At 42.9% G+C, this 20,513-nt stretch overlaps 1 protein-coding gene across 2 annotated transcripts in view; it reads left to right on the top strand.

The window, feature by feature from the left end:
- The window catches only part of LOC121576615 (talin-2-like), a 155,482-nt gene that overhangs the window by 59,599 nt on the left and 75,370 nt on the right, over window positions 1–20,513 (top strand). For both annotated transcript variants that reach the window (XM_041889903.2, XM_041889902.2), the window contains exons 3-7: window positions 12,211–12,384; window positions 14,658–14,755; window positions 14,961–15,090; window positions 15,706–15,864; window positions 18,518–18,660. In XM_041889903.2, coding sequence (XP_041745837.1) covers window positions 12,249–12,384; window positions 14,658–14,755; window positions 14,961–15,090; window positions 15,706–15,864; window positions 18,518–18,660 — 666 coding nt within the window. In that variant the 5' untranslated portion in view covers window positions 12,211–12,248. The remainder of the gene's footprint in view (window positions 1–12,210; window positions 12,385–14,657; window positions 14,756–14,960; window positions 15,091–15,705; window positions 15,865–18,517; window positions 18,661–20,513) is intronic.

The raw sequence follows: 20,513 nt of genomic DNA, 5'->3' as shown, positions 1-20,513 counted from the left end.
ATTATGGGGTATTGTGTGTAAATTGCTGAGGAATTTGTTTTATTTAATCCATTTCATAATAAGGCTGTAACGTAACAGAATGTGGAAAAGGTCAAGTGGTCGGAATACGTTCCAAAGGCATTGTACACTGGAGATGCTTAATAAGACGATATTGAATGATCCTGTGTGGCCTTGTTACAGTTTTGACTTAAATCGGCTTGAAAATATATGGCAAGCCTTGAAAATGGCTGTCTAGCAATGATCAACAACTAACTTGACAGAGCTTGAAGAATTAAAAAAAGAATAATATGCAATTATTGTACAATCCAGGTTTGCAAAGCTCTTAGAGACGTACCTAGAAAGATTCACAGCTGTAATCGTTGCCAAATGTGATTCTAACATGTATTGACTCAGGGGTGTGAATACTTATGTAAATGAGATATTTCTATACAGAATAAAAATATAAACCAACGTGCAACAATTTCTAAGATTTTTACTAAGTTTCAGTTCATTTAAGGAAATCAGTCAATTTAAATAAATTCATTAGGCCCTAATCTATGGATTTCACATGACTGGGAATACAGATATGCATATTAAAAAAAAGTTAGGGGTGTGGATCAGAACCAGTCAGTATCTGGTGTGACCATGCAGCACGACACATCTCCTTCACATAGAGTTGATCAGGCTGTTGATTGTGCCCTGTGGAAAGTTGTCCAACTCCTCTTCAATGGCTGTGCAAAGTTGCTGGATATTACGGTAACTGGATCACGCTGCCATACAGGTTGTTCCATAGCATCCCAAACATGCTCATTGGGTGACATGTCTGGTGAGTATGCAGGCCTTGAAATAACTTGGAATTTTTCAGCTTCCAGGAATTGTGTACAGATCCTTGCAACATGAGGCCATGCATTATCATGCTGAAACATGAGGTGATGGCGGCGGATGAATGGCATGACAATGTGCCTCAGGATCTCGTCACGTTATTTCTGTGCATTCAAATTGCCATTGATATTATGCAATTGTGTTCATTGTCCATAGCTTATGCCTGCCCCTACCATAACCCCACCACCACCATGAGGCACTCTGTTCACAACGTTGACATCAGCAAACCTCTCGCCCACACGACACCATACACATGGTCTGCAGTTGTGAGGCCTGTTGGACGTACTGCTAAATTCTCTAAAATTATGTTTGAGGCGGCTTAAGGTAGAGAAATGAACATTCAATTCTCTGGCAACAGCTCTGGTGGACATTCTGCAGTCAGCATGCCTATTGCACACTCCCTCAAAAACTTGAGACATCTGTGGCATTGTGTTGTGTGACAAAACTGCACATTTTAGAGTGGCCTTTTATTGTCCCCAGCACAAGGTGCACCTGTGTAATGATCATGCTTTTGAATCAGCTTCTTCATATGTCACACCTGTCAGGTGGATGGATAATGCTCACTAACAGGGATGTAAACAAATTTGTTCACAACATTTGATAGAAATAAGCTTTTTGTGGGTATGGAACATTTCTGGGATCTGTTATTTCAGCACATGAAACATTGGGACCAACACTACATGTAGCGTTTATATTTTTGTTAAGTATATATTTCATTTTCGATACATTTGCAAAAATGTCTAAAAACATGTTTTCACATTTTCATTATGGGGTATAATCTGTAGATGGTGAGAGAAATATATTGGATCCATTTTGAATTTAATCTAACACAACAAAATGTGGAATAAGTCAAGGGGTATGAATACTATCTGAAGGCACTGTAGTTGGAGAAATGTCAACAAATAAGCTGTGCTCCTTTTGAAAGTAATCAAAGTGGAGCAAGTATCATTTTAGAACTACCTCTTATTTCTTTCTTTCTTTTTTTTTTTTGGGGGGGGTAGATCAGCTTTAATATTGCAAATAGATTGTAACTTCCATCAATGTTCTTGTAGAGGGAAACCATCATATTAGCTCTACTAAATGGCAGAGTGGTTTCCTCTTAAATGCTTAGGAAGATGGGATCCCTGTGAAGCAGCACTTGAGGACATTCTACTTTGCTTGGTATTTTTAGCTAGAGTAAAAGGAGCTGCTTTCTCCCTGCCCCTGCGACGAGGGTAAGATTGACCATTTCTGTCAGCATCTGTATCTTCAAATGACATTAGAGGAAAGCCTATATCCTCTCTGAGTCAGCGCTAGTGGAGACACAACAGCCTGCTCCTCGTTACTGTCGGAGACATACTTCCTATATGCAGGGGTCAAATAGTGAATTTGCTGATGGCTTAACGTTGCAAGTGCTGAACCGTTTGCCTTACAGTCGGCATTCACAACCAAGAACACTCCAACTTAGGGTATTTTATTCCATACTGTAACATGAAGTATGACAGTTCTTTCGAAGCCTCTCCTGATGACCTTACAATATCCCTCTGCTGAATAAAATTGTGTGCAATGCATTGTCTGTAGAGAAGGACAAACATGGGGGCGGTAGGTAGCCGCGAGGTTAGTGTGTTGGGCCAGTAATCAAAAGGTCGCTGGTTCGAATCCCAGAGCCGACCAGGTGAAAAATATGTCGCTGTGCCCTTGAGCAAGGCACTTAACCCCAATTGCTCCAGGGGCGCTGGACATTGGTGACCCTGGCCGTGACCCCTCTCCCAGCGGGTATCTCGGGGGAGTTGGGATATGCAAGAAACACATTTCCATTACACACTTGGAACAATTAACACTTGTACAAGAGTATAACTGGACAAATATAAGCACCCCCAAAATTATTATTATTGTTTTTACATGGTTCATTGTTCATGGGCACAAGGCCAGTCTGAAGATGTCTTTGTATTGGAAGAGAGGAACATTAGAGTGAAGGCCTCAGCTTGATGGTTAGTCACGGTGGTTGTATTTAGTTCAGCCCACAAATAGGCCAAACTATGGCTAAGTGTTCTGAGAACAGAAGTGGGTTTAACAAGGACATCTTGATATGTAAAGAATAGGAAGGTGATGTGTAGATTATGCCATTGCTTTGAATGCCATTGCTTTTGTGTGAGCCAAGTTTATTAGTCGTATGTACAGGATACACATTTTATACACCATCCATTGAAATGCTTACTTGCAGGTTCCTTCTCGACAATGCAAACCAAACTTTAGTTTTATGTACATTAGGGGAACAGATAATTACAGTATGTGTAATTACAGTATGTTTACTCAACTTCAAATCTGCTCACAGGAGCCTGGAAAGCCTAGTCATACAAAAAGTGCAGTTTTTTATGATTAAGGTTAGTTAACGATCTCACTGGCTGCATGATAGATGTGATATTTATGTGAAACATGTAGATGTATGATATGTGTGATGAGGATCAATCTGACAGAGTGATGTATCTCCTGTCTCATTTGGTATTCACAACCCAGGGTAGTTAAAGAGATGGGTCATCATTTGCTGCTGCAAGTTCTGTGGATAAATCAGGCCTGGCTCTTAACTGAGGATGTATTTATGATGGCTGCTTAATGCCTCTCTGCTAGCAAGCTGTTCTTCAAACCTATGATTTACTCTTTTCCAATTAAAACGCGTTTCACTCGAATGTCATTAAATTCAGAAGTAGCACATGAGGCTAGTGGCCTTGAAATCAGATTAAATTAACTCACCTGACCTTGACTTTCTGCCTTAGTAAAGTGCTAATGTTTGTGTTAGGTTGTATCGTAATCATGGGGCTTGAATGTTATTTGCTATTGAGAGCTGGTGTTGTAAGATTTGGATTTAATGATATCTGGATGGAATATATCAGGTCATCTTTAGTGGATGTGACTGCAGCTCCCAGAGGGCTATTAGCCCCATGTTGTTCAAACCTCATGTAGGTAATGGTACAGACCAGAACATGAAGGATATTCTATAGTGGGATATCCTACCTATCCTTGTCATGTTTTTACCAGATGGCCAACAATATATATTCTGTTGACATGTACACAATCTCTCTTATAGTGCTCCTAAGCATCACTTCGGATACGTCCGTGTGTTCCAGGCCTCCCCCACCCCTACTGTGTGCCTAGAGGTGACCCCAGGAGACATGCCCCAGGCCTGCAGCAGTTTGACCTGTCTTTTAATCAGAGCGGGATTGAAAGGGGGGATTAATGTGGAGCGTGAGTGGAGGGTATAGCGATGAGAGAAAGAAACCCAAGGAAAGATGGCATTCATCAGCATATCCTCCTAAGCACATGAAACCTTTCATCCGTCTCTCTCCCACCTTCTCAGAGAAACACTGATGATGGATTTATTCTCATCCCACTTGCCAGTCACATACAGATGTAGGATCTTAATTTCAAATCAAAAATACAATTTGATTGATTTGATTTGAGCACTCTTTTTTTGCTAAGTATTTGCAGATGAGCTTTGTGATTTACTGAAAACCCACACTAACACACAGTTATATTGCAATTTTCATGTAGTCTACTTTTGGCCAGCTAATAGCCTAACCACCGATCAAGCAACGTTATGGACTAAAGGTTCAAATCCTGTTGCTGCAGGATTATTTTGCTGTGACAATATAGGTCAAATTAAGATCCTACATATGTATTTGTTTAATTAACAATCATAACTAGAGAAGTACATTTCCTGAAGAAAATGTGTGTGCTTGCTAGCTTTTTTAAGTATTAATAGTTTTGAAATAAGTTACAGTAGTGGAAGTGGTAGTAATGGTAGTGACTGGTTATAGTAGAAAAAAATAGTTAGATATACATTGATTGATTGATTGATAGGATAGGATAGCTTGAACATGTGAAAGTTGGTTTGGTGTCTCTAGCTTGAACGGTTCAAGAGTTACTGTTGGTGAGTTATTTTATTGTAATTTATGCAAATGTATATAGTTATAGTTGATAAACATTTGTAAGAATTTGAAGTTAGGTTAGCCTGAATGTTTTAAAGTTGGCCAAGGAGCAGGAGCACTTTGAATAACTACCACTGAATGTCTATGATTCTCATTCAAAACCATGTTAATTTATGCACATTTAAAATGGTTTTACTGTAGTTACAAAAGTATAAATAGTATCAAAAAGCCTTTGACAAGCAATCTAAGTAGGGTCAGTCTGAACATCTCAATGTTGGTTTGGTGTTGATAGCTTAAATGGTGTAGGAGTAGATGCGTGCCCGAATAAAACAAATGTCCCAACGAATGTAAGTCTATGGGCCTTTTATTGCCATTGAAATGCATTGGGAGCTCATTTAAATATTGTTGTAGTACAAAAAGTATAAATGCTATCAAAAATATGTTCTCAAGCACTCTAAGCTGGGGCAGTCTGCACATTTGAGCGGGCAGAATTATAGTAATAACAGTATGTAAGAAATTGAGAGCTGTGCTTTACCTTCACCACGACTATCCAATGAATTAATGTACAGCTTAGGCATTTGCATGCTCTTAGACAAGGGAATCAGTTATAGGTCTGAGGTTGTTTTAAATCTTATTAGAGCTTGTTAAAATCTCCTCACCCTGACTAGGCTGGGATATGGAGCTGGTATGCTAATCAACCTTTGATCCTTATAGGGCTCTGCTTCTGCTATTTACAGCTAGTGCTGCTGCATGAGAAGGTTGATTCTATTAGTAAATCCAGATAAATGCATTTTTAGCTTCAACCCGCATGTTTTCCTCTTATTTGCTGATAGAGGACTAGCATTGTTGAGAAATTGTATGTTTATGATCATTATCCATGTTTCGGTAGGCCATTAAGATTTGTTAGTCTTTTCTTTGCCATGACCTTGAAATTCACTTAGTAGCTAAGGTGATGGGGGTGGGTGTTTTGTATCTATGTAGCCTAACACGGGTGTTGCAACAATACAGAATTTTGATTCTGGTGTTGTAAGAATAAAGGTGTGGTTTATGTTTTTGTTTTCTATTACTGCCTGATCTAATTTGGTTGTAAACCTTCATATTTTATTAAGGTACTTGCTCTAATATAGGTCAGGAGGTTATTTATGTTTCATATGCTTGTGGGATTAATGTTTGTGTATGTAGATACAGTATGTTACTTTGTATTTGAATGTTCAGCAGCTTTTTTTTGTGTGTGTGTATTTATAATCACTGCACATTGTGTTGTCTGCATTGTGCACCCAATCTATTTGGGTTTGAACACATTGAGAGGGTTCATCAGTACTATATGTTTCACTGTTGGCTTGTCTTTTGACTTTAAAGATGCTATATTAGGCCATCAAGCAGCTGTAAGATTTGACCATACACAGCTCGAAGTCATAGCCACAGCTAGCTTCCCATGTACCTCAGGAATTCTGGAGAACTAATTCCAGATTGTGTTGTAGCCTACATTGTCTGACTTTAATTTTGATGGGGCATGAGAAAATAGTTTAAACGATTTACTTGGGCCTATTCTGTTATTATTAGTTTAAAAGCCATCAAAAAATTAAAATAAATCCATTGTGGCAATGGAGGTTTGTTGGTGATGCCCCAATTCCACAAAACATAGTGATCAGCAATCGCATTCAGCAATGATCAAACAGTCTCCAATGAAGTGATCATGTCCAACATGTCCATCCAGCTCCCTGTTGACTGTCTGACTCTATGACTGATACTCTACTAATCCAGGCTGAGTAGGAGACAGTGGCTGGCTGTCGTCGGGGGCTCTGCTCTCTGCTATTGTTATTACAACAAATCATTAGACATGAATCCCCTCCAGATGGCTTCTGACTTCAGCTCTTATTGAATTGCCCTCCAAGCTGCTCTTCTCTAATGTTTTGAGTAGTAAACAAACCTACCAGTAACTTAATACTGGAAGCCCTGTGGATAGATGAGAGAAAGCCCTGGTAATGGTACTATTTTAAGTCCACTTTTAAGCATAATGTTTCAGTGTATACAGTAGAAACCCATTCGTTCTGTGTTGATATATCTGTAGTTGCGATCTGCTTGCTCCATTTTGTGTCGTCTCTGCTCTGTGATGGGTCCGTGTCGGCCTGAAAGCTTAGCTAATGAGAAGCTTGCTGCTGCTGTTGAGTGTTTGCCAGAGGAGAGGAACTCTGTGAGAAATGGGTTCTCACACTGCTACTGCTACTGTTAGCTCCGCTCCAGAGTAGTGATTATCCCCCTGGGTTTCATAATGTGGCTGCTCCCTCTCTCTCATCCTCTCTCGCTCTCTCTCTCTGGAGTGACTGCTGGCCTTCACTTGAGAATTTCAGTGACTTGCAATGGCAAGGTCGATAATGGCGCCAGAGGGGATGGCTGCTGTTTTACTGGCTCCTAAACAACTGTGCTATTTTGTGTGTTTTTCGCATTGTTTGTAACTTATTTTGTACGTAATGTTTCTGCTACTGTCTCTTATGACCGAAAAGAGCTTCTGGATATCAGAACAGTGATTACTCACCTCGAACTGGACGAAGATTTTTTCTTAATGTGTCTGACGCAAAGGATATACTGTTGCTCCCGGACCAGGCCCAAATCCCCGTCATTCGCATGAAGAAAAGACGGAGATAGAGAGGGTGCAGATCCAGGTGACTTGTGAGAATTCGTCAGCGAGTGGGTAACCCGCCTCTACCATCCGTTCTATTGGCCAACGTGCAATCACTGGAGAATAAACTGGATGAGCTCCGTTCGAGACTATCCTACCAACGGGACACTAAAAACTGTAATATCTTATGTTTCACCGACTCGTGGCTGAATAACGACACAGATAATATACAGTTGGCTGGGTTTTCCGTGCCTCGGCAGGACAGAACAGCTCCGTCCAGTAAGACGAGGGGGGGTGGTGTGTGTCTATTTGTCAATAAAAGCTGGTGCTCTGTCTAATATTAATGAAGTCTCGGGATTGCTCGCCTGAGGTAGAGTACCTCATGATAAGCTGTAGACCACACTACCTACCAAGATAATTTTAATCTATATTTTTTGTAGCTGTCTATTTACCACCACAAACCAATGCTGGCACTAAGACCGCACTCAACTAGCTATATAAGGCCATAAGCAAACAAGTGTGATGAGGTGTGAATGACGGAGTCAGGCGCAGGAGGTAAAACACCAAAATTCAGAGTTTATTCAGTGTACATGAATAAAGCGCAGCAAGCGTCAAAACGAAACAAGCACAAGGGAAAAATCCACCTTGGCTACATACAAGGAAAGAGTAGCTCAACCGAGCTACTCACTCTCACAATGAACAATCACTCACAAAGGACAAGGGGGGCAGAGGGAACACTTATACACAGACTAATGAGGGAATGAGTACCAGGTGTGTGTGATTGACAAGACAAGACAAGACAAATGGAGTGATGATAAATGGAGTGGTATTGGCTAGTAAGCCGGTGACGACGAACGCCGAAACCTGCCCGAGCAAGGAGGAGGGGCAGCCTCAGCTGAATTCGTGACAACAAGAAAATGCTCATCCAGAAGCGGCACTCCTAGTGGCCGGGGACTTTAATGCAGGCAAACTTAAATACGTTTTTCCTAATTTCCAGAGGAAAAAAACTCTAGACCACCTTTACTCCACACTCAGAGTCGTGTACAAAGCTCTCCCTCGCCCTCCATTTGGCAAATCTGACCATAATTCTATCCTCCTGATTCCTGCCTACAAGCAAAAACTAAAGCAGTGGTCAGATGATGCGGATGCTACGCTACAGGACTGTTTTGCCAGCACAGACTGGAATATGTTCCGGGATTCATCCAATGGCATTGAGTATACCACCTCAGTCACCAGCTTCATCAATAAGTGCATCGACGACGTCATCCCCACAGTGACCGTACGTACATATCACAACCAGAAGCCATGGATTACAGGCACATCCGCACCGAGCTAAAGGATAGAGTTGCCACTTTCAAGGAGCGGGACACTTATCCGGACGCTTATAAGAAATCCCTCTATGCCCTCAGACGAACCATCAAACAGGCAAAGCGTCAATACAGGACTAAAATTGAATCCTACTACACTGGCTCTGATGCTCGTCGGATGTGGCAGGGCTTGCAAACTATTATGGACTACAAAGGTAAACCCAGCCGCATAGCTGCCCAGTGACGAGATCCTACCAGACGAGCTATATTCCTTATATGCTCGCTTCGAGGCAAGCAACACTGAAGCATGCATGAGAGCAACAGCTGTTCTGGACGACTGTGTGATCACGCTCTCCGTAGCCGATGTGAGCAAGACCTTTAAATAGGTCAACATTCACAAGGCCGCAGAGCCAGACGGATTACCAAGCAGTGTACTCAGAGCATGCACGGACCAACTGGCAAGTGTCTTCACTGACATTTTCAACCTCTCCCTGACCAAGTCTGTAATACCTACATGTTTCAAGCAGACCACCATAATCCCTGTGCCCAAGAAAGCGACGGTAACCTGCATAAATGACTACCGCCCCGTAGTACTCTCGTCGGTAGCCATGCAATGCTTTGAAAGGCTGGTCATGGCTCACATCAACACCATTTTCCCGGAAACCCTAGACCCACTCCAATTTGCATACCGCCCCAACAGGTCTACAGATGACGCAATCTCAATCGCACTCCACACTTCCCTTTCCCACCTGGACAAAAGGAACACCTATGTGAGAATGCTGTTCATTGACTACAGCTCAGCGTTCAACACCATAGTGCCCACAAAGCTCATCACTAAACTAAGGACCCTGGGACTAAACACCTCCCTCTGCAACTGGATCCTGGACTTCCTGACGGGCCGCCCCCAGGTGGTAAGGGTAGGCAACAACACATCTGCCACGCTGATCCTCAACACGGGGGCCTCTCACGGGTGGGTGCTTAGTCCCCTTCTGTACTCCCTGTTCACCCACGACTGTGAGGCCAAGCACGACTCCAACACCATCATTAAGTTTGCTGACGACACAACGGTGGTAGGCCTGATCACCGACAATGATGAGACAGCCTATAGGGAGGAGGTCAGAGACCTGGCAGTGTGGTGCCAGGACAACAACTTCTCCCTCAATGGGAGCAAGACAAAGGAGCTGATCGTGGACTACAGGAAAAGGAGGGAAGAACACACCCCCATTCACATCAACAGGGCTGTAGTGGAGCGGGTTGAGAGTTTCATGTTCCTTGGTGTCCACATCACCAACAAACTATCATGGTCCAAACACACCAAGACAGTGGTGAAGAGGGCACGACCATTCCTTTTCCCCCTCAGGAGACTGAAAAGATTTGTCATGGGTCCCCAGATCCTCAAAATTTCTACAGCTGCACCATCGAGAGCATCCTGACCGGTTGCATCACCGCCTGGTATGGCAACTGCTCTGCATCTGACCGTAAGGCGCTACACAGGGTAGTGCTTACGGCTTTGTACATCACTGGTGCCAAGCTTCCTGCCATCCAGGACCTCTATACCAGGTGGTGTCAGAGGAACGCCCTAAAAATTGTTAAAGACTCCAGCCACCCTAGTCATAGACTGTTCTCTCTGCTACCGCATGGCAAGCGGTACCGGAGCTACAAGTATAGGTCCAAAAGGCTCCTTAACAGCTTCTACCCCCATGCCACAAGACTGCTGAACAATTCATCAAATGGCCACCCGGGCTATTTGCATTGACCTATGCATAGTCACTTTATCCCTACCTACATGTACAATTTACCTCGACTTACCTGTACCCCCACACATTGACTCGGTACCGGTACCCCCTGTATATAGCCTAGTTTTTGTTGTTTTATTGTGTTTTTCTATTTATTTTTTACTTTAGTTTATTTGGTAAATATTTTCGAACTCTATTTTCTGAAAACTGCATTGTTGGTTAAGGGCTTGTAAGTAAGCATTTCACGGTAAGGTCTACACCTGTTGTATTCAGCGCATGTGACAAATATAATTTGATTATACTTTTTTTTCCCCAAGGTCTTTTTGATGAAATGATATCCTTATTGACTACAACAGGAATGTTATAATTTTTCATGCATCATATATTAATTTGATTCTCATAAGCCTAAATGGCAGAGCTTTGTGCTTTTAGACAGAGCTTTGAGCTTTTGACGGTTGTAAAGCAAAAACTTGATAGAAAGGAACGGGTGTTCTATCCTTTACGCGCTGTCTGAGTTCCATTGAATGATTCTGGTTGTCTTCAGCTCCTCCTCCTACAATGTATATATTCCAAGGTCACAACGGAATATACTGTGCAGTTCCTGCTTTCAAAATACATCTTTAGACTTTTGAATATCACCACATAGTAAAAGGCCATGTTACACCCTACTGCCCTTATAATTTTCCCTGAATCAGGGCTTTGTGTGGCATAGCCCATCCTCTATGTGTGCACACATGCCTGTGTATGCAAGTGTGTGTGTGTGTGTGGCCTGGGCTAGCTGGGCCACATGTGGCCTGTATAACAGAGACTAACCACACATCTGAGCCACAAAGGCGCTGCAGGACTCCTGTGGCAGGTTGTATGGAGCAGGTTCCATGCAGAGCCATTACCTCTGGCTCTTTGTGCTGAGGGCCTATCAGGAGAGAAGGGTGGGGCTGCAGGAGTAGGGGAGAGTCACTACTATGAAAGACTGCTAGTCAGAGGGGACCTCATTCACAACCACATCATTATAAACTTTTTCTCTGAAATTGCTCACAGAATGATTGTATGGGGAAACATTTTGTCATGGCTATATTTCTCTTAATGGAGTCAATTGGATGATTCACAAGTACAGCTTACTTATGACCTTTGTCCCCAAGAAGGACATAGTGAATGTCAATTTATATTATCCATAATACAGTGTTCCCCTGTACAGTATATCTAACATAAATGATATGCGCCCCCTCTACCATAAAGGGGAAAATTGAGGGTTGACTGAAAATGGTATTGTCATCCAGATTTGACAGTGCACTGGGTAGAGAAAATAATTGCTGAACTAAATTCGGGGAAAAAAGAGAGAGGCCTAACTGTTGGAGAGATCCATTGTGAACAGTTTTCCCTCCTAGCTAAGGGAAAGAGGGGTGGGGGTGGGGGGTGGTCAACACAGATAATGATGCTGCTCTACAATGTCATTTTCTGTGTAGCATCTTCTGTCCTATTATTGTAGCTGATTACAGAGACATTTGCTTTCTGCTGAAAGGTTATGCTGCTCACCTTGGCTCAGCTCAGCATATGCTAAACACTGCCAGTAAGCAATTCTACTTATTTCTTAACCTTTAAGAAATAGGGAGGGATGGAAACTAGCTGATGCATTACTCATTCAAAGCAGCACTTCTACAATGTACCTGAGGACAATTATATCCATATCCTGTGTATGCTGTTCTGATGTACATATCCAATGTCATGCTATTCACATTTCCCTGAGCCACAGATATCTAAACAGATCTGTTTGTGTTTTTCAGGTGTGTAGGTTGATGATACCAATACACCACCAGTGAAAATGGTGGCCCTGTCACTCAAGATATGTGTCCGCCAGTGCAATGTGGTGAAGACCATGCAGTTTGAGCCCTCCACTCCAGTGTATGACGCCTGCAGGATCATCAGGGAGAGGGTTCCGGAAGCCCAGACTGGCCAAGGTGAGAGATGCCTAAAAATGGGGCATATGTCTGTAAATGGGGCCTCTTTGAATGTCAGAAATCTTCACTTGCATGAGGCTCAGTTGCACTAAGAGAAAAAATAAATGTGAAAACTACATACAGTGAGGGAAAAAAGTATTTGATCCCCTGCTGATTTTGTACGTATGTCAATAATGTTATAAATTGATTTGCATTTTAATGAGGGAAATAAGTATTTGACCCCCTCTCAATCAGAAAGATTTGTGGCTACCAGGTGTCTTTTATACAGGTAACGAGCTGAGATCAGGAGCACACTCTTAAAGGGAGTGCTCCTAATCTCAGCTTGTTACTTGTATAAAAGACACCTGTCCACAGCTTGGTGAGAAGGTGACAACAGTTGGTGCGATTATTCGCAAATGGAAGAAACACAAAGAACTGTCAATCTCCCTCGGCCTGGGGCTCCATGCAAGATCTCACCTCGTGGAGTTGCAATGATCATGAGAACGGTGAGGAATCAACCCAGAACTACACGGGAGGATCTTGTCAATGATCTCAAGGCAGCTGGGACCATAGTCACCCAAAAAACAATTGGTAACACACTACGCCGTGAAGGACTGAAATCCTGCAGCGCCCGCAAGGTCCCCCTGCTCAAGAAAGCACATATACAGGCCCATCTGAAGTTTGCCAATGAACATCTGAATGATTCAGAGGAGAACTGGGTGAAAGTGTTGTGGTCAGATGAGACCAAAATGGAGCTCTTTCGCATCAACTCAACTCGCCGTGTTTGGAGGAGGAGGAATGCTGCCTATGACCCCAAGAACACCATCCCCACCATCAAACATGGAGGTGGAAACATTATGCTTTGTGGGTGTTTTTCTGCTAAGGGGACAGGACAACTTCACCGCATCAAGGGGACGATGGACGGGGCCATGTACCGTCAAATCTTGGGTGAGAACCTCCAGGGCATTGAAAATGTGTCGTGGATGGGTATTCCAGCATGACAATGACCCAAAACACACGGCCAAGGCAACAAATGAGTGGCTCAAGAAGAACCACATTAAAGTCCTAGAGTGGCCTAGCCAGTCTCCAGACCTTAATCCCATAGAAAATATGTGGAGGGAGCTGAAGGTTCGAGTTGCCAAACGTCAGCCTCGAAACCTTAATGACTTGGAGAAGATCTGCAAAGAGGAGTTGAACAAAATCCCTCCTGAGATGTGTGCAAACCTGGTGGCCAACTACAAGAAACGTCTGACCTCTGTGATTGCCAACAAGGGTTTTGCCACCAAGTACTAAATCATGTTTTGCAGAGGGGTCAAATACTTATTTCCCAGCTCGTTACCTGTATAAAAGACACCTGGGAGCCAGAAATCTTTCTGATTGAGAGGGGGTCAAATACTTATTTCCCTCATTAAAATGCAAATCAATTTCTAACATTTTTGACATGCGTTTTTCTGGATTTTTGTTGTTGTTATTCTGTCTCTCACTGTTCAAATAAACCTACCATTAAAATTATAGACTGATCATGTCTTTGTCAGTGGGCAAACGTACAAAATCAGCAGGGGATCAAATACTTTTTTCCCTCACTGTAATTACTTGTGTAAGTCGCTCTGTACTGAATGTTGTAGTCATATCTGCTAAAAAAATGTCTAAATTGTAATGTAAAACAAGGCATTAGAGTGTCTGATCTCCAGTTCTGTTTCAGAGTGCATGAAAATGATACAAACGGTTCAGAGCTGTTTAAGCAGGAGATAAAACCCCATGTCACGCACAGCATGGCTTTCTGACTACAGAAAGACAGGAAACAGTTTCAAAGCCTTACAGTCTATGCTCTCTGTCTGAGGAGACTGGTTCGATCTGGGTCTGTGGGCGGTGTTCCTCCCTTGCGGAGGTGTCAGTTAGGCAGGCTGGAGAGGCTCTCTGTGGTGTTAGATAGTCAGGCTGGAGAGGCTTTTTAAGCTGTGAGCTCTCATTAGGCTTTAGAACAGATGTATATCAGCTAGAGAGTCTGATGTGCAGCCATGATACCCTTCTTTCCCAACTGAATGTCATTATATGGATTATTCATAGGAATGTCAATGAGATCAGAAGAAGAGGCATCCTCTGCATCATGAAACAGTATCTACATGAGATGCAGTCAAAACATTGTTTTGTCAAAATAGACAGTAGTATCTTTCATTTGGACAGCCAGCAACATGTGTACTCTTTGGTGGCTCATACTATTTAAACAGTCAATCAAGCAACTGTTCCCATTATTTCTCTAATATACGTAAGTTCTCTCTGTGTCTCTGTTTCAGCCTCTGATTACGGCCTGTTTCTCTCTGATGATGATCCCAGAAAAGGAATCTGGTTGGAGTCTGGGAGGACTCTGGATTACTACATGCTCCGGAACGGGGTAAAGCCCAATCATAGAGCCCAATCAGACCCCTGGACCACACCTCACTCAGTTCTATTTAAATCTGAAGCAGTGTTGAGAAGTCTGTGGAAGATCTGACTTAGATTTTCTACTTACATACAGATGTTTAGGTGTTCTCTTCTTGGTTTATGTCACATTCCATCAAAGGTAATGCGTCTGATTCCTCTCTCCCCTTGTTTCTCAGGATGTCTTGGAGTACAAAAAGAAACAGAGGCCCCAGAAGATCAAGATGCTGGACGGGGCAGTTAAAACTATCATGGTGGATGACTCTAAAACCGTGGGAGAGCTGCTTGTTACCATATGCAGTAGAATAGGTGGGTAACCTCTCTCCAACTGGACGAGACCCAGTCAACCACTAGCCTTAAATTATTAAACATGGTCCTATTTTTAGCTCACTGTTACAGCATCTGCCTTACAGTATGGATGCACATCCCCTACCTTTCAGAACATGACAATTAGCTATGGTACTGGCATAGTCCAGGTTTTATATCATTTAGATATGTTTGATGGTGTAAAACGTATTTTTCCCCTCTGTTGAAATTATGGGTGGTAATTGTGAAGCCATAGACTGTACTGTCCTCTCCTCTCATGGAGGTGTTCCTTCCCACAGCCATATATTTCAATTACGCTGGGCTGCGTGTGCCCAAACTCAATTGGGTGAGGAGAAGAGAGACGTCTGTTTGATCTATTTATTGGCTGGTGTTTGTTTAGAGAGGGCTTTCTGCTTGGCTTCTCCTCTTATGAATTCCCACTTTAGTTTTCTGGCTGCTCTCCAGTTTCCCCCACTCTTTTTTCTGGGCAGAGGGAGGTAGAGAGGGAGGACGGAAGAGGCAGGGGATGGTTTCTCTGATATGGCACAGCTCAAAGTGCTGGCTCTATGCTCTAGACTGCTCCCTCTCTGAGAGTTTCCTGGCTGTGTCTCCTTTCAGGAATCACCAACTACGAGGAGTACTCCCTGCTCCAGGAGGGGGTGGAGGAGAAGAAGGAGGATGGTCATGGGACAGGCACCCTGAAGAAGGACAGGACTCTGCTCCGAGACGAGAGGAAGATGGAGAAGCTCAAAGCCAAACTCCACACAGACGATGACTGTGAGTTTGAAGAGCACTTCCAAAAGAACCCAAAATGTGTTGTTAATAGTCCAGTATTACATGCTCCCAGTCAACCTCCCTAGCTATCTCTCATTAATAAATACATGTAAGTCCAGTATCATCTCATTTTAACATGTGCTTTATAGTACTGTATCAATGTTTAATTAAATTCAAATTTTTATCTTACCACCATGTGACAGAAACAGGGACGTCACCAGGACCTGGCTTTTGGGGCTATAGCCCCGAATGATTTTGGGTCAGCCCTGAATCTTTTGCACTGCTGTGATGGTGTAAAAAAAAAAGAATTGTCAACTGAATGAGCCGCTTAGTTCATAAAGCTGTGATTAGGTGAAACTCCTGAAGTCATCCAATTGTTATAATAAGGGGTGTATAGTGCTTGCAACAGAGTGACTATGTCTCGCAACATCACTTAATGATTAATTAGTGTTCTACATAACAAACCAAATATAATAGCATAGATAATGTTAGGCTACTGTTAGACCAAAAGCAACACGTCATCTCTTATGACAATAAGATGATTGTGCTGAAATGTTGCTTTTTCTTTCTCATGAGGACAGAACTCAACAGTACACGCCATATGCTTTGATTGAAACAAAATACAGGTGGCTGTGTTTAACTCCATCTGCTCTAGAATTTGATTAAACATTAGTTAGGCTACTTAGCCTACATCATTCAAGAAGATCGAAATGCATTTTCCCATGATACTGATTGGGATCAAATAGTTGGCATGCATGCAGCATGGACGTTTCGCCTGTAAAACGTGAATAATTATCATTCACAATTGTCAGTGATGATTGCCTAATTTATAATAAGGTAGGCCTTATTTGATGTTTTAGGATTTAAAAAAATAGAACATTTTCATTGACCCACTTCTGTGTAGGCATAGGCAATTGTGCAATTTGAATGACGCATTGTATGTATATTCTAAAATGATTTTACACAATAGGCTACATGTTGGTACCAACTTTCATGACGTAATAATAATAAAAAAGTGTGCTCCGGTAGGCTACCTAACAAAATTGCACTACACCACTGGTTATAATACATGAAAAGCAATTACCATGTGTGGTCAACTGATAATTCCAGCACCGTTTTGATTGGGACAGCATCATTGCGCCGCTTTGAGAAAAGTATGGGAACTCATCTTGATAAATCAATCAATGTCCGATAATTTTTTTCACTGAATCTTCGTTTGGATATTTGTTTACAATTAGGCTGGGAAGTGTTAGCTAAGTTGATGTGAGTTCTCATGATCATTAGTCTAGCAATTGAAAGCAATGCAGATCTTCTCCACACACACATTAGGCCAATAGCCTACCTGATGAGCTTCCCTGATGTTTTCCTGAACTTTTCAATAATTTTCTGATGCATTTCAGTCACAGCCTACTGATCCAAATGCACATTTTTACACTTTTCCCATAAGCTATTTAAGTCATTTGACATATTTTCTTATTGGTTAAAAGGGTAATAAGGCCTACATCGTTTCAATAACAGTTTAGCTGAAACCACTATTGGCTTCATTGACTTACTGAATTTATTATTTTGTAATTGTAGGGTAGGCTACTTTCTGATACATTATTTTAAATATTATTGTACCAGTAGGCCTACCTACACAATAACCTCATATGGGGTTACTGACCACAATCCATTGAATTATTAATAAGAAGTGTTGATTATTTGGCCTTGGGGAGAGTAGAGTGCATGGAAGAAAACCTAGTGCCGCAGAAATAAAGGAAATCATTGAAAATACTACACCAGAGAGCATCATTTAGCCACAGAAGATCAATAGCTTCTTTAAAAAAATTGCTGTAGATTGAGTTTTGTCACATTATGAGCGCGTAAGCCTACAGTCGGGAATCCCGCAATTGGGCAGCCCGCGCCACAAATATCAAACAGCTGATTGTCGAGTTATGGCTGTCAATGTGGATGTCAATGAACAGCAGGCAGCAGCTAAAAGGTATTTTGCAATATTTCAAAATACAATTGAAGGAAAAACTGTTTGGATAAATGAGTGCCACTGGAAAGTTGCTGGACTATAATTTCCTCATATTGTAGGTCTAAGATCTGTGTATCCACTCTTTTCATTGGCCTATGCTATTTGTTGCATTTAAGACATGGGTCGTTAATTTTATTGATCTCAGTATGTCAATATCAGAGTAGCTTGTCATTTTGTGTGGTGTATATATATATATTTTTGTATTATCAGTCATGTAAAATTAATGTAGAATTGCAGGAAATGATTTTAGAAAAGGCCATTTCTTTCTCGGACCGGCAAACCCCTTAGCCCCTGGTCTTCAGGACTGAGCCGTGAATGTTATGAAACTCCCTGGACAGACATTTTATTCTGAAAAGTTTTAATTCATAAATCATCTTCAAACTGTCACAAAATCTATCTTTAGCAGAACAGTATGCAAATTACTGCCCTCATGTTCAGTCGAGAACTTCACTTGGTCATGATTAATTAGTTTGTTTTTAGACATAAAAAAGTAAAACAGACTTTTTGTCTGTTCTGTCATTATTTATTATCTAGACCTATCTGCTTATTTGACTGTCAGCATGCCCAATCCCAGTAGCAGAAGTGTATGTTTCTCTGTATATGTACGTGAGTGTGTTTTTCTTTTTCTGTTGCCAGTGAACTGGCTGGACCACAGCCGGACATTCAGAGAGCAGGGGGTGGAGGAGAGTGAGATGCTGCTGCTCAGACGCAAGTTCTTCTACTCCGACCAGAATGTGGACTCACGAGACCCTGTCCAGCTCAACCTCCTCTATGTACAGGTCAGACCTCTTTTTCTCACCATGCTCATTGCTGCCCAGCATAGAGTAATACAGCTGTAGTATACTAGCCTCCTCAATTCCCCTCAACTCTGCCCTCTCCTGACTCTTCATGTAGCCCTACGGTCAATAAAACAGACATCAGCACAAACACAGCTGAAACTGCTGCCCAATGCTATGGGGCTGTAGCTCCTAGACAGCCTAGCTTGATGTACTGTCCTATAGCCTTGCTGGCTTGTGCAGCTTTGCTGGTACTGCAGTTCTCAGAGAATGAGCTGGGCCTGGCTTACAGGAGTATGTGTATGTGGATCACAGACAGGGTAGCTTATGTTGCCGTGCCGTTGCTGCTGTGCTGTGGGGATTGGGTCAGCCTGGTAAGGCTGGTTATACACTACAGTGTTGTTGTACACTACAGTGTAGATGGAGTAAGAGAGAGGGCTGCTGACACAGGGGGTCCCCTGGGGGGGTCAGCTGAGCCTGCACTACATCAGGCAGGCTTTGCTCACTGCACACCTCACTGCATCCACATTAGCTTCCCCTGCCTAAAGGTTGAAAGGAGAGCTCCCCGCTGACACCTGGACTCACAGAGGAGCACGCTATACACAGTACTGTACACATATATACACACACACGCATGCGCGCACACACACACGCATGCGCGCACACTCACTTAGACACATAAACTCTGTCTTTCAAAGATAATTTGTAAAAATCCAAATAACTTCACAGATCTTCATTGTAAAGTGTTTAAATACTGTTTCCCATGCTTGTCCAATGAACCATAAACAATTAATGAACATGCACCTGTGGAACGGTTGTTAAGACACAGACGGTAGGCAATTAAGGTCACAGTTATGAAAACTTAGGACACTAAAGAGACCTTTCTACTGACTCTGAAAAACACCAAAAGAAAGATGCCCAGGGTCCCTGCTCATCTGAGTCAACGTGCCTTAGGCATGCTGCAAGGAGGCATGAGGACTGCAGATGTGGCCAGGGCAATAAATTGCAATGCCCGTACTGTGAGATGCCTAAGACAGCGCTACAGGGAGACAGGACGGACAGCTGATCGTCCTCGCAGCGGCAGACCACGTGTAACAACACCTGCACAGGATCGGTACATCCGAACATCACACCTGCGGGACAGGTACAGGATGGCAACAACAACTGCCCGAGTTACACCAGGAACGCACAATCCCTCCATCAGGGCTCAGACTCTCCGCAATAGGCTGAGAGAGGCTGGACTGAGGGCTTGTAGGCCTGTTGTAAGGCAGGTCCTCACCAGACATCACCGGCAACAACGTCGCCTATGGGCACAAACCCACTGTCGCTGGACCAGACAGGACTGGCAGAAAATGCTCTTCACTGACGAGTCGCGGTTTTGTCTCACCAGGGGTGATGGTCGGATTCACGTTTATCGTCAAAGGAATGAGCGTTACACCAAGGCCTGTACATTTTTTAAAACATTTTTAGTCATTTAGCAGACGCTCTTATCCAGAGCGACTTACAGTTAGTGAATACATTTTTTTTTTTTTTTTTTTTTTATACTGGCCCCCCGTGGGAAACGAACCCACAACCCTGGCGTTGCAAACGCCATGCTCTATCAACTGAGCTACATCCCTGCCGGCCATTCCCTCCCCTACCCTGGACGACGCTGGGCCAATTGTGCGCCGCCCATGAGTCTCCCGGTCGCGGCCGGCTGCGACAGAGCCTGGATTCGAACCAGGATCTCTAGTGTCACAGTTAGAACTGCGATGCAGTGCCTTAGACCACTGCGCCACTCAGGAGGTCAGTGGGGCGGTGTGTCACAGCATCATCGGACTGAGCTTGTTGTCATTGTAAGCAATCTCAACGCTGTG

Source organism: Coregonus clupeaformis, chromosome 11 (genome assembly GCF_020615455.1).
Source record: "Coregonus clupeaformis isolate EN_2021a chromosome 11, ASM2061545v1, whole genome shotgun sequence".
Taxonomy (NCBI): Eukaryota; Metazoa; Chordata; class Actinopteri; order Salmoniformes; family Salmonidae; genus Coregonus; species Coregonus clupeaformis.
The sequence above is the reverse complement of the archived record's forward strand: the minus strand, read 5'-3'. Positions and strand labels throughout refer to the sequence as shown.